The sequence below is a fragment of the Chenopodium album genome, chromosome 8 (genome assembly GCF_948465745.1).
Source record: "Chenopodium album chromosome 8, dcCheAlbu1.1, whole genome shotgun sequence".
In the NCBI taxonomy this organism is placed as follows: domain Eukaryota; kingdom Viridiplantae; phylum Streptophyta; class Magnoliopsida; order Caryophyllales; family Amaranthaceae; genus Chenopodium; species Chenopodium album.
In genome coordinates, this window is record NC_137841.1 from 21,222,924 (window position 1) to 21,237,721 (window position 14,798).

The window sequence follows — 14,798 nt, forward strand, 5'->3', positions numbered from 1 at the left end:
TACTACGTTTATTATAGCAAAATTATATATTTTTTCTTGATATATTTTTTAATTTTATTTTTTATTATGTAATAGATACTTTATAATGAAATGCACATATCAAATCAACTAATGAAACTTTTGTTAATTCCTTGAATAATTCATGATAATTATATTAATCAATTAATACTCTACTATAAACTAGACCTGGCAATCCTGACCAGACCCGATGAGCCGACCCATGACCCGAAATCGACCCGAAACCCGAATCAACCCGACCCGACCCGAAGTGCATCTGACCCGACCTTGACCCGAAACCCGAAACGACCCGACCTGAGATGACCCAACCCGAAGTTGACCCGAGACCCGAAATGACCCGACCCGAAGTTGACCCGAGATCCGAAGTTGACCCGACCTTTAAATTGAATTAATTGACCCAAATAGCCTCGAAACCCAAAGTCACCCGAACCAAAATTATCTTATACCTGAAATGACCAGAATCTATTTAAGCTAAAGACTTGACCTTAGCAAACCGAAATAGAAATAAACCGTAATCAAATTGACTTAATTTTTTGTATTAATCTGTAATGTGTAACCCAATGTATCACCCGAAGTTGACCCGAAAATTGACCCGACCCGAAAATTGACCCAACCCGAACTGACCCGACCCATACTTGACCCGACCCGAACTCAACCCGAAGTGTTGACCCGATACCCGACCCGACCCGATTATCAGTCGACTCGAAATCAACCCGAAACCCGAAATGACCCGACCCGACCCGAACTTGACCCGATAACCTTTTGACCCGAACTTGACCCGATCCGAAATGACCCGACCCATACCCGACCCGAATGACCCATTTGCCAGGTCTACTATAAACTACAAATATTTCAATAAAACTTAACAAGACCGACGCATGTTAATTATTATTAGTGTGATATTTTCTTGCCAAATTTTGTTGTTCCATTCAATTGACATGAATATAACATACGAAAGTAACTATTTTTTTTTTTTTTTTTTTTAATATAGTGTTAGTTTATAATTATTAAAAACTACCGTTTATGGCACGGGAGCTTACCTAGTTTTCATGAAAATTAAAGCAGCACTGCAAGACGGGGACTAAATTCCAGACCTGGCTAGATAGTACTAGATAATGCACACATTTAGCTGCCCTAGTAAATTAGAACATCCTCAATTCCTTTGTTCTTGAAGTAAAAATTATTATTACTCCCTCATTTCATTTCAGCCTGTTCCATAGTCGATAAAAGTATAAAAGAAAACAACAAATTTAACAGAAGAAGTCGATAAAAGTCAATACTATGCATTGTGCATTGAATAATTGTGTTACAATTGTATTCATAACCTTCACATTTGAATGAATTTTCTCTAGTTCTACCATGCCGTTAAAATAAATCCTAAGCTAAGACTTATGTCCTCTGATAAACAGATATTGTCAGGCCAACCTGCACCCAAATATTTAGTGAGGTGAAGGGGAAGACAAAATATGGCCCAACTACAATCATCAAACAAATAACTTGGGAATTGATTTCTGCACCATTTGGTTTGCTATCCGCACACCCCGAGTCCCAATTGGAGAGGAGTGTTTTGTGTAAAATCGGAGCGCAAATATAAATAATGGTGTGCAGAAATCATCAGCCAAATAATAGAACAAAAACAGCTAAACATCAATTGATACCTACAACTGTGTTCCTATTTGACAGTTTGGAGTGGCAGTACTGTAGGGCGAAAATCTATCAGGGAAACGAGGAGGTCCCTTCAGTTTCCACCCCAGCAAAAATAGGTTCGCGTCCAAAGCATTGATCTTACATGAATCTTGCAGTTGGTAAGAAAATTATGCTCCAAGTTAGAATTCCAACCATTAATAGTAATGAAGAACTTTGAGAAAACATGCTACTTGTAGAATCTGAGCTCATTGAGTTCATAGATGGTGCAGTCGCATTGGGGAAGGTGCCATTGAGACCACCCGTACTTGATGTGCAATTGCCATGACCTGCAGCAGATAAAAATCACAGATTAGAAATTGATATTTGAAAGTATGTTGAATATACAGTCTGCAGTTTTAATCATACTTGGATCGGTGGTGGTGATTTCAGCCACACCATTGAAGTCACAAGATTCCGGAGCTTTTCCAGTGTTCTGATAATAAGTGTTGAAAGCATAAGTAGCATGAGCAAATACATTATCAGGCTCATAGCAAGGCTCGCCCTGTAATAAAGGGGAACAATCCACCTTTCCAGGTCCACAGGCCCAATCCAACGCCGCCTGTACCATCCTCTTGTCAGCTCCATCTCTTGCAGTACAGTAAGTCTGGTTTGTTGTATCATTAGACAAAACAGACCCAGACTCAGTGAGACGCAAGATATATACTGGCTTCCCATTTGCATCGAATAATCCCCAATTCTTTTCTGAGGTGGCACCATCCTTTGTATCCTCGTTATATAGTTCATAGATGTAAGTACTAACACCGATTCCAGGATGTTTTGGTGTTCCTGTATTGTTGAGAATGTGCTTTATAAGATTGCTGTTGTAAGTGTTGGCATTCTCGAGAGTGGCATCGGGCTCTTTGGCATCCCCCTTCGATGGCCAGCCTGACTCCGTGACCATGATGGGGATGTTAGTGAAATTTAGATCAGCCATGGCAAAGTAAGCAGCATCCAGCATGGCGTCAAAGACATTTGTGTAATGGAGGAGTGTATTTGAATCAACAGCCTCTTTGTTTGCGGAAAGAGGTTGAAAAAGAGCATAATCTAATGGAATAACCCCATTTGAATTCATGTAATCATAGTAAGGATATATGTTGAGCATGAGATATGAATTAGTTGATTGCAAGAATTTAAGCAATGGTACCAGGACAGGGTTTAAGGAATGGTTAAAAAAGGCCTGGGATGGTGGGAAAGAATCTAGGATAACCGAGGTAGAAAGAGGTGTAGAGACTTTGATTTTGCCATCAAGATTCGACGCAACAAGTGCTGACTGGATAAATTTGAGGGCATTCACAAGGATAGGGGCAGCATTTGGGATTGTGCTCAAAACCTCAGAGCCAACACAAATTGCGGTAATGTTGGTTGCTGGATAATGTGCGACCACATTTTGTGAGACCCACCTAGCTGCAGTGGAGTTTGATTGACCAATACCAAGGATTTGATCATTAGGAATAGAGATTGCAACTTGTATACCAGTATTGGCAAGTGAAAGGAGCATTCCCCTGTCAGCATCATAGAGGCGAACGTGTCGAATATGCTGGGCTTTCAATAGCGCAACCACTTGAGTGGGGTGAGGCATGTCTGAGAGGTCTGTTCCTATATTAACTCCAATAAAAGCATCTGCAATGCACAAGGAAACTATATGAACATCAGTGCATAAAAAAAACGAGGCAAGAGGTTAGAAATGGTTGATGGTGTTAATTAAGCAGCTCGAGATCAGGTATCCTGAGAGCATATAGCTTTGCAGACCTAAGAATCCTGATGCTTACACAGTTACATGCGTAATAATTCTAAATCAAACCATTTGTAATGGCAGCATACTACGGCCATGACATTCTGATGGTACACAGCTATACACCCTCACATTGCTTGCTTCGGAGTACTAAAATCTATAAATGTAATTGTGCAGCAAAAGCTCTTAAACTCAAAAGATTAGACACAATCAACCAAGGCAATGTCTCAACTATGTTAAATAACTTAAGTTTTTGGCACTAAGTCATTCGACAATAAAATAGCAACGACACTATCTCCACTAGCAATCGAATGGCAAACATAATTAGACACGAGGGGTTATATATCTACATATAAACATTCCTGAAACTTTCACTTTTCTCAAGAGTGCACATTCTCCACTTTAATCAACTTAAATAGCAATTTTTTACACTAAATATCAGTTAGTCTTAACAAACCTTTCTAATCCCAAGTTAGAGGTCTTATCCAAAACAACCCATCAAAAAAAATTATTCTACAAATTCAGGTTTCTCGATTCCTCTGGTAGATAATTAGGAGAAAATGATAAACATATATGCATAAAGAAGGCATTGCATCCATATGCTTCAATATTGTTGTGGTAATTCTCAGCCCACCAAAACCAATGCAATTACCATTTCTATAAAGTTTGCCTTGATTTTTTAATCTTTGACTCCTGTCATTAACGAGGTACACAGTCTTCTAACATAAATTAAGCAATTAATCCATGCTTTGATAAAACAACAACAATAACAGACAGACGAATACTACCAGGTACGAGTATATGCAGTCACCATTTTTTTAATTAAACTAATCACCCAACTCCCATTACAATAACTTAAGCAGCTTCTCAACAAGATTATTAGCAGACATTAAGTTAATATTATACTCTAGAATTTCTTACCCCTACTCAATAAATCATCTAATTCACCCATTACAGATTTAGAGCAACAATAGCTTAAGCAGCTTCTTAACAATATTTTTTGCAGATTTACATCATTACATTAAATTAATAATCTAGCCAAATTTCTTACACATTAACTTCATAAAGTAAAAAAAAAAAAAAGACATTACCAAAATGACATTATTTTTGGCAACTGTTCGTATACATTTATACCAAAATTACATTAAATGCTGGGGCATCTATAAATGGCTCAAAATTGAATTTTCACTTAAATTGGAAAACATGTATACATTATTTCACATTGCTTTTGAAAAATTTGCTGAAAGCAGATGAAAATAAAGTACAACACATTCAATGAGTTTTACTGTTTCTCAACTGCTACAGTTTTAGTCTAATTTCTTACAGCAGAAAACATGCAATTACTGATTTGCCCAAAGTGTAATACCTTCTGGAAAATCTCCTACCCACATTATCAAAATTGAACTTAATTTTTTTTTTTTTTTTTTTTTTTTTTTTTTTTTGTAAAAAAAGAAAAAGAAAAACTAATGTTCAAGCAAGTTTCAAAGTTGACAATTGTAAATTTTGAACAGGACAAATGAAAAAAAAATGCATTTCTTGGGATAACTTGGATTAGTAGCAAATACCCAGAAATATAAGCATAAAAAATGGATAAATTATGTTTGTGAACAAAAACTAAGCAATTTCTCACCTTGAGCAAGAACAGTTGAAAGAAACAAGAACAGAGCTATAATATTAGCAGACATTGTTGAGGTTGAGGAAGAGTGAGAAAGTTTCAGAGAGAGAAAGTGTAAAAGTAAGGAAATATTTGGAAAAAGCAGGGGATTATAAGAGGAGGGGAAGAAAGAAGAAATGAGGAAATGATGTAAGGTTGATTTAGATGTCAGAAAGATCGGACGGTAGAGAAATTATGAGCAGTGAACAGTACATAAGATGGGGAGAATACAAAGGGAGCTTTGTTGGTAAGCTGAATGTCAGTGTGTAGCCGTTGCTCAAGTTTTTCGAGTTGTTCACACAAAAGGGTTGTTTTATATTTGGTGTTTTTTTTTTTTTTTTTTTTTTTTGACAGTGAGAACTAAGAAAGGAAACCACAAACAACAACTTAAAAGGACCAAGAAAGACACTCGCGAGCACGAGCCTTTCCAGCCAACCAATGCGCGGGGGACACCCATTCCCTTGGAACCTTTAGAATCTTGCAAGCCTCCATAGTAGACAGAAGAGCCCGAATATCCCGAAGTAACCAACATAAAGAAACCTCATCCCGCTGTTTTTGGGCCAAGATCAAACACAAAGACTCACAGTCGGAGTAAATAAGGATGCTACGAAAACCTCTGGAATAAGCATTGCGTAATCCCCATAAACAAGCCTGTAACTCAGAATGTAATGCTGAAGACGAGAGAGAAGCACGGGCCCCTCCCCCACGGACTGAAGGAGAATCACAATCGCGAAAAATCCAACCAGCACCAGCCGAGTTGTCCGAAGAAGACCAAGAACCATCACAAATCATACAAATTTCAAAAGTAGAAATAGGACCCCCACAAAGAGTGGCAGCGAAACCCGAACCAGTCGGATTAGGACCAAGACCCAAAGAAGAAGAGCGAATGCAAAAATCCTGAGCTTGTCGCCCTCACACATCCCACTGAGATGCCAGAAGCAAAATATCATCTGGAGAGACAGTCTGATGCCGAAACCGAACATTATTACGTGATAGCCAAATAGCCCATAAAAGGGAAAAAAACCTCACCAGGCTCGACCAGTCCTTTGCAGCCCCTAACAAAGAGACCATAGTGGAAAACCATTGGAGAAAAGGAAGGTGAAGAAGACCTTGCCTATTAAAATGTAAAGAGCAATGGACCCACAATGGAGCAACGAAGTCACAGTCTCGAAACAAATGGTCCACCGTCTCTTGCTCCCGTCGACAGAAGCAACAAAGTGAATCAACCGAAATGCCTCGAACAGCTAGAACCGAGGCAACCGGGAGTCCAGACTGAATAATTTTCCAGCCAAAGATCTTCCATTTAGGAAGGAGGGGGGGTGCCCAAAATTTCCCCCACCAAGAAGCAGGAGTGAATCCCACGGACAAATGTCTAACAGTCTGCTGAAGTAAGAGGGCATATGCAGATTTCGTAGAGAAGGTGCCATCCTTAGTGAATTTCCAATAAATAAAATCATCCATATGCTCCAGTGGACGGTCCTGACTAAGGATCTGAGAGGCAGTTGGACCATCAAAAAACCGATGGACTCTCGAGGAGTCCCACGCGTTAGAACGCGGATCAATAATATCAGACACATGAGTCGGGAAATCCGACAGAGATAAACCAGCCTTGAAATTTACTGGACCCCCAGGAGCCCAGTCATCAGCCGTAATACGAACACTATTACCACTACCCACCTTCCAACGAACAGCAGGAGCTACAGCAGAAAAAGCCGTCTGTAACCCGCGACAACCCCAGGAGGCTCGATTTATCTGAGCAGATGAAGTGTCAGCAAGAGAAGGGTACTTGGAAAACATGAGCCTAGAAACCAATAACTGGGGATTGTGAATCATCCTCCATCCTGTGCTAGCGAGAAGAGCGGAGTTGAAGCAGGCAATGTTGCGTAAACCCAAACCCCCCAAACCTTTCGGTAAATGAAGTAGAGAAGCCGAGCGTAGTGCCAAACCCTTCCTAGAATCTGAAGATCTCCACCAGAAACTGGCAAGCATATTGTCCAGTTGAGCAGCAATTGAAGAAGGAATTTTGAAGACAGACAGAATATGATTAAATGAAGCCACTAAAACCGAATTTATAATAACCAATTTTGCCGCTGGAGACAACCGAAGAGAAGCAAAAGCAGACAGTCGACTAGCAACTTTGTCAACCAAAAACCTGAACTCCGAAACTTTACTCCTTCCCAAGTCGACAGGTAGACCCAAATAGGTACCAAATGAATCCTTCGATTGTAGACGAAGACTGTGAGATAAAAACTCACGGTAGTCAGGGGGAGTATTTGGGCTGAACTTGACAAAGGACTTTTGAAGATTAATCATCTGGCCTGAGGAGGAACAGAAAGCAGAAAGAATGGCCAAGACATTTTCACACGCTTGCGGTGAAACTTGGAAAAATAACAGCGAGTCATCCGCAAAGAAAAGATGTGAGATCGACGGTCCACCCCTAGAAACGCGAATTCTGGAAAACAGAGCCTGCTCTTCTACCCGTCGAAGAGTGGCTGACAACACCTCCATACAAAGCACAAACAGATAGGGCGACAGAGGATCTCCTTGTCTAAGACCACATTGAGGCCGAAAAGAAGGCGTAAGACTCCCATTCACCAGAACTTGATACGAGACAGTTGTAACACATTGCTCAATAATATGAACCCAATAAGGGGGAAAACCAAAAGCGTGTAACACCTGACTCAAAAAATCCCATCGTACTCTGTCATAAGCTTTATTCATGTCCAATTTCAAGGTTGCATAAAAACGTTTTCGAGCCTTAGAAGCATTCATAAAGGACAGAAGCTCGTGAGCTACCAGAGCATTATCAGAAATCAGGCGACCCGGCACAAAAGCATTCTGGTACCCTGAAACAAGAGAGGGAAGAACCCTCCACAAACGACCAGTAATGCATTTTGCGATGCATTTGTACAGAACATTGCATAACCCAATCGGCCGAAATTGAGACACTAATTCCGGTAGAGGAACCTTCGGAAGAAGAACTAAAAAGGTTCTATTCCAGTCCTTCAACATGTAACCATGAGCAAAGAAGTACTGAATCGCTGAGATAACAAAATGGCATGTTTCCTCCCAATGAGTCTTGAAGAAAACCGAGGTAAAACCATCTGGGCCAGGGGATTTATCATTAGCAATATGAAACATTGCAGATTTAATCTCGGAAGCCGAGAAAGGGGTTATTAACATGTCCTTTTGATCTAGAGACAACGTCGGGAGGCCTAGATTATCCCAGTGTAAAGGAGGGTCACTCCTTGAAGGAGATACAGGAGAATATAAATCTGAGTAAAAAGCCTGAATTAGAGAACGAAGACCATGTGAATCAGACACCCAATTTCCAGCTTCATTCTTTAGACTAACAATCAGATTACGACGACGGCGAGCTTGAACAACCGAAAATAGTAATCTGGAGTGTGATTCCCCTTCAACATCCCATTTAATTTTAGCACGTTGTTTCCAGTAGAGAAAAGCAGTAGTGGCTTCCGCAATCCTCTCTTCCCTGGTATTAAGAAAAAGAACACGTGCCACAGGAGATTGCAACTGAGTAGAAAAAGAAGATAAATCTGAACATAAAGCTTTCCAATTTATACCCCAAGATTTCTTGTGGCCAAGACACCAATCTTTAAGTCTCCCGCGAATAACAGCAAGTCTGCGAGATAAGGTAAACAAAGGAGAACCTGCAAACCGTAAAAGACAACCTTCCTTAATAATCACAGATATATCCTGAGCAGATAAACACCAATTCTCATTTCTATAAGGTCGCCGAACATTATCCTGAGGCACCAAGTCCGAAAAGATAATAGCAGCATGATCCGAAAATAAAATTGGTTGATGATGAACTATGGAATCCGGGCAGTCAATAAACCAATCCTGTGTTGCATATGCCCTATCCAGTCTTTCAAAAGTCGGATCCACTTCTATCCTATTATTTGTCCAAGTGTAAGATGGTCCCGAAAAAGGAACATCCACTAACCCCAAGTCCAACCTCCACTGAATAAAATCCAGCCTTCCTGGAATAATTGAAGACCCTCCTACTTTATCAGAGAGATACTCCACTTGGTTAAAGTCACCAATCAACAAAATGTTTGGGTAAGTTTGGACAAAACTAGCGATAGATGACCACACATCTGATCTATCAACAACATGAGGCGCACCGTACACAAAGATCACAAACTTGATTGCATCACCAACCACTATTTTACAAACTACAAAGTGTGGAGATATAAATAACGGAATTACACTAAAGGGAGCAAGCCAAAAGATGAACAAACCACCACTTAAGCCTACAGCATCTAGACCACAACAATCCACAAAGGGAATAGATGCTAACCTATGCACCACAGTATCTACAGAAACCATTGTTTCCATCAAAAAAACAACATCCAAGTGATGAGAGAGGACTAAAGAGCGCAGATACGGAACTTTAGGGGAGTCCGCCAGTCCTAAACCCCTACAGTTCCATGCGGCTAGCCTCATTCCAACCGTGGTGGCTCTGAGAGGGGAGCCACCAAACCCATAACCGATGTAGCATGAGGAGAACTCGAACCATCCTGACCCTTCCTCTTCTTGAAGGGTAAAAGGTATTGCAAACATTTAGAAGAACCAGAGCTGTGATCATGTAAAACCAGTGACGACAGAGCCAAAGGAACAACAGAAGAAGCATTCCGCTTAGCTGGACATATATTATTAACCCGCCGCCCCAACTCCATAGTCTTTTCCTTACCTTGGCAAATCAACGAACAAGGACGACTCTGTACTTTTACTTTAACTGATTGTATAACAGAAGACAAACGCCCAGAATTGTCATCTGCAGTCAGCAAAGCACCAGATGGCGAACTTTCCAAAACAACATCATCTCTAGACAACGACAACCAGGGGTCGACAGAAGTCTTTAATCTGCTAAGAGAAAAATCCCTCGCTAATACCTTTCCCTTATCCCGAAAAGGAGGTTTTGGTTGCTTTAAAGAATAGGGTCGTCTATTATTATTTTCGTTTTGGTGACTTGGGGTTTTATCTATCTGTGTTGGATCAATTTTTTATGTTGGACAATTTTGATGAGGGACAGGCATAGTCAGCATTCTACTTTGGAACCCTCTCTTCTTTCTCCCAAAAAGAGCAGTAACAGGGCAATGTTGGTTTCTCTTTGGATTAGAAGAGGGTTTTTGGTGGGTCTGTAAGGTGGGTTGTTTTAGTGTGTGGTTAGGTCCTTTTGGAGCAAGTGTGGAAGGAGAAGTTGGTTCAAAGCATAGTTTCCTTTTTTTCAAAGGTGAGATTGATGGAGTAGCAAAACCAAAAGTCCTTTTTTTGGAGTGGCTGAGGGGGTTTGTATGATGCTGTGGTGGGTTAATGTTGCTACTACAACTCCGAAGATTCAATCTGGTGGTTCTGAATTTTTCAATTCTTTTCAAGCCAATATTCATATTTGAAATATTGTGGGCAAGATGAGTGGCAGGTAAACACAAGCCATTCTTATTGACAAGTAAAGGAGCAGATATATATGGATTAAATTTGCAGGAATTCCTCTTATGGCCAACTCTGTTACATGCAGAGCATAAAACAAACATATTCTCATAACTGATATTAATCCATTTAAATTCATAGTTTCCGAGGTCCAAGTAGAATCCTGACAAAAGCGGTCCAAGAACATGTAATTGTATTCTTACTCTAAGGGAACATCAAATTGAACTCGAAAGGGGTTCATCAACACAAATAATGCTACCGATCAAAGCAAGCACTGGTTTTACGACATTAATCTGACATAAATTCAAAGGTACCTCATCAAGGTGAACCCATATAGGAGCATCCTCAAATTTGATATCCTTTAAGGATTCACCATGCTTCCAAGGCTTAAAGATTAGAAACGCAGCCTGGTATGTTGTTGACCCTTGCTCTAACAAAGCGTCTCTGTCACGGGCATCTTCACACAGAAACAGGAAGATGTTCTTATGCTTTTGGACAGAGATGTTGCCAAACGTAATCCAATGATTAGAAACCCAATTTTGAATACAACCTTCCGAGAAATTACGATAATCTAAAAATTTGCCGAAGACAAGATGGAAGAGGGAATTGGTGAAGAAATCTGAGGTTGAAGGAATACAACTCCCTGTCTTGTGGGAATATTGGGGTTTATGAACGGAAGGGTGCGAAAACGAAAAGGAAGGAAATTGAGTTTCTGACATATTAATTGGGAACAGGAAATTAAACTAAGGAAAAGGAAAATAAACTAAGGATAACCATCACCGGTGACCTGGGAAGTGTCACCGATGAGCTTGGGCCACCGTTTAGCAAAGCGGCAGCGAACAGGTATGGCGGTGGGCAGAGTGAAAGCACCACCAATCAGTCCGTAGGAACAAACTTTCCAACAAATAAGATGGAGTAAACTACAAAAACTTGATTTAATTGAAAATAAAAGGAGATTAGTTGGTGAGAAGTGGAATTGAAGAGTAGAGCAGTGGAGGAGTTTAACGGTGACTATGGTAAGGCTCTAGAATTCTAGAGAGAGGGGCTCTCTTAGAGAGAGAAAGTTTCCATTGTAATATAACTTTGTCGTGTTTTATATTTGGTGTTTATATTTGGATTTTCTTGGGTCGATTGGGTGTTTGGGCGCAACAAAGATTGTGGCGTTGTGCACGGGACTCCATCTCAACTCTCGGTTTAAAGAGTCGGGTGGGTGAATCCCTACCTTATAAAAAGTAGGAGATTGCTCTTAGCAATAGTGCACGGACCATTACACCCCTCAAAATATATGTGTACCTTCTTATCCTCAAGTGTAATTATGTAATTTTTCTTAAGACCAATTTATTAATTAGAAATTAAATGAAGCATGGAATAATAAAGTTTAAAATTTTCTATATTTAATGGGGGTTATGGTTCATCAATTACATGAATTAGTCACTAGACAACGAAAGGTTTTTGCTTTATGTGGGTGTTATTTTAAAGTAGCTCAACGCCTCAACCAAAGTTTAGAACATTGCACAACTACACAATATCCAACACATTTATCGTCTATATGCAAATAGCTTTAATAAAATATTATACATAAACTAGCATAGGACATAGAGAACATCGATAATAATTCTTCTAAAAATGCTAGCTATATCGCGCGCATCGCACGCGTTGGAATCCCTAGTGTAAGAAAAAAGTGAAGATATTACTTTGTTCCTTTCATAAAAATTACAATACTCACTAATTTTCTTAAAAAAACTTTCAAATTTCTAATCACAGTGTTGTACGTAGTAATTTTTTTACAGTAACACGGAGAAAAAGCTTTTTTTTTTTTTTGTGTGAAACAATTGGATAAAAGATAGAGTATTTGGAAAATATGAGGGTGTTTGGTTAGGAACTTTTTAAAGCAAAAAGAGTTTTAGTACGTATAGGATACGATAATTTGTAATTTTTCTAATACATAGATCAAGTTTATGGATAGATATAGGGCTTGTTCTCTTACGTTGAAATTCAGTTCAGCTCAGCTCCTAATTTCCTTCTCTTATAAAATATCCAGTTCAGTTCAATTCAATTCAGTTCAGCTGAGTTCAACAGTCAATGAGAACAGGCCCTTACATTTTACTATGGCCATGTTTGACAATTACTATAGCTTTTAGCTTTTTAAACAATTACAATTAGCTATTCAAATTAATTAATGCAAACAACTAATAATTGGTTAGCATCATAGAAAAAAACTTTGTTAAACATGTCTCTTAAAAATCACTCTTTGTGTACATCTATACTAATCTATTAAAAGACGTTTTTAACAACGTCCACGTGTCTCGTAAATTCTCCTCAAGAACTAATTTTCTTACCACCAAGATATGTGTTTTTTTATATGATCTTTTGAATACAAAATATTAATATATAACATATGTCATTATTAACAACAAATTTAATTAGAAGAAAATTGAATCATAAATTACAACATATATGACTGATCAGTTCCATATAATAATCTGGGGCATCGCCCAGGCCTAAAAACTAGTTAATTTTTGTAACATGTTAACTCTTATTCTAAAAAGTTAAAAGTAGTTATCCAAAATTGTTAAAAAGTTATCTTCATAATGGGTAATGATATACACGAATTACACTAAGTATATAAGGAAAATGCTATACATAGCCCTAAGGGCTACATATAAGCATTTAATTTACTCTTGAAAATTGTTTAAATTTAGAAAATCATGACAAAAACACACTAATTACACCGATTTGCGCGTGTTTTTGTCATGAATTCCTAACTTTATACATTTTCCAAGAGTAAATTCAATGCTTATATATAGCCCTAAGAGCTATGTATAGCATTACCCTTATTTTAAAACCGATATAGGGAGTATAGTCTAACATCATCTAGTTTAAAGTATTTTGGTGTTTGATATGCAATAACATTTGAACTAGTAATCTTTTTGTGACGCTGGTTCTTAATATCAAATAACTAGTTTAATCAAAAGTTTAATTAAAAAGGATGAATCAGTTAATTCTACGAAGTACAGTATCATTAATGATTTTAAGGTTCCATTTGTGAGCTTTATCTAACTAATACGGTGGAGGTGCGAGTAGTACTATGAATGAGTTGTGTGTAAAAAGGGTGAATATAAAAAGAAGGGAACAGAGAAAGAGAGAACAATGGAGTAGGACCCCCTTTTCTGATAAAGAGACAGCAAACGAGACGTAATAACTGAACTTTTCGATTTTTTTATATCTATTTTTATTTTTTAGCCAACAGAATATGTGCGAAACTTGTAAGCCTAATTAATTCAACGGTCATATAAGTTTGTTTAGGGATTTTGTAATTTTAATTAATAGTAGTAGTACTATTTTTTTCCCTAAATTTTATTATTCCATTCGACTTTTAAATAAAAGCTTCATGTTGTCTTAACAGTTTAACAAAGATGAACAAGGCTCTAATCTCTTCAGCTTAATTTCAGTTTAGCTTCAATAAGTTCAGTTCAATTCATTTCTTATCTTAATTTTTTTTTCATAAAATATTCAATTCAGTTCAATCCCAATTAGTTTAGTTTAACTCAGTCAATCAGAACAGGCTCTAAGAAGTTATATATATATATATATATATATATATATATATATATATATATATATATATATATATATATATATATATATATATATATATATATTCAGTTTAGTTCAGCTCGGCTCGGCTCAATTCAGTCAATCAGAATAGACCCTAAGAAGATGAAAACAATATAACTTAAATTGAAAAGAAAAATTGTCAAATGAGCATAATTTACTACCATTGGATGCAGTTACCTCTATGTGTAATCGGGTGTATATAAAAGGTGATGGAGTTGTTGGATTGATATTATAATGTGTAAGTATAAATATAATATTAGAATTATTTATGGACTTTTGTTGATTAAAAGGTGAATAGCTGAATACAACAATAAATCACAAACTCTTATATGTGGTTAGCCAAGTGGTCTCGTTGTGTAATCACTTCACGTGTAAGGTAATTAATTGAGTAATAGAGGTTGCCATGATAAACCAATGTAGTATTGTAGTTAGCTTACGGATGAGAGATTAACTCTCTTATGGGGAAATGAGGTTATTTTCATAAATAAGCTAAAACAAAAGAATAAAGGTTACTTTTATATTTTTACGAAAAAGAAATAATATCATGAATGAATTGTCAAACAATATCTACACTCCCTACCTGTCACAAAATAATTTTTCATAGTTTTATTAGAGTATGTGAAGCGTATTTATACA

The 14,798-nt window shown here is 37.9% G+C and overlaps 2 protein-coding genes across 2 annotated transcripts; both read right to left on the minus strand.

Moving 5' to 3' along the window:
• Nucleotides 1–1,335: 1,335 nt before the first annotated feature.
• On the minus strand, nucleotides 1,336–5,215 carry LOC145555893 (glucan endo-1,3-beta-glucosidase 2-like). Its single transcript, XM_081617609.1, has 3 exons — nucleotides 5,067–5,215; nucleotides 2,071–3,324; nucleotides 1,336–1,991 (listed from the first exon to the last, which is right to left on the minus strand). The coding sequence occupies exons 1-3, from the start codon at nucleotides 5,119–5,121 to the stop codon at nucleotides 1,804–1,806; spliced, it is 1,497 nt and encodes a 498-aa protein (XP_081473735.1). The 5' UTR covers nucleotides 5,122–5,215; the 3' UTR covers nucleotides 1,336–1,803.
• Nucleotides 5,216–5,477: 262 nt separating this feature from the next.
• On the minus strand, nucleotides 5,478–5,882 carry LOC145642810 (uncharacterized). Its single transcript, XM_081693975.1, has one exon. It carries the CDS (start codon nucleotides 5,880–5,882, stop codon nucleotides 5,478–5,480), a length of 405 nt encoding a protein of 134 aa, XP_081550101.1.
• Between the last annotated feature and the right edge of the window lie 8,916 nt (nucleotides 5,883–14,798).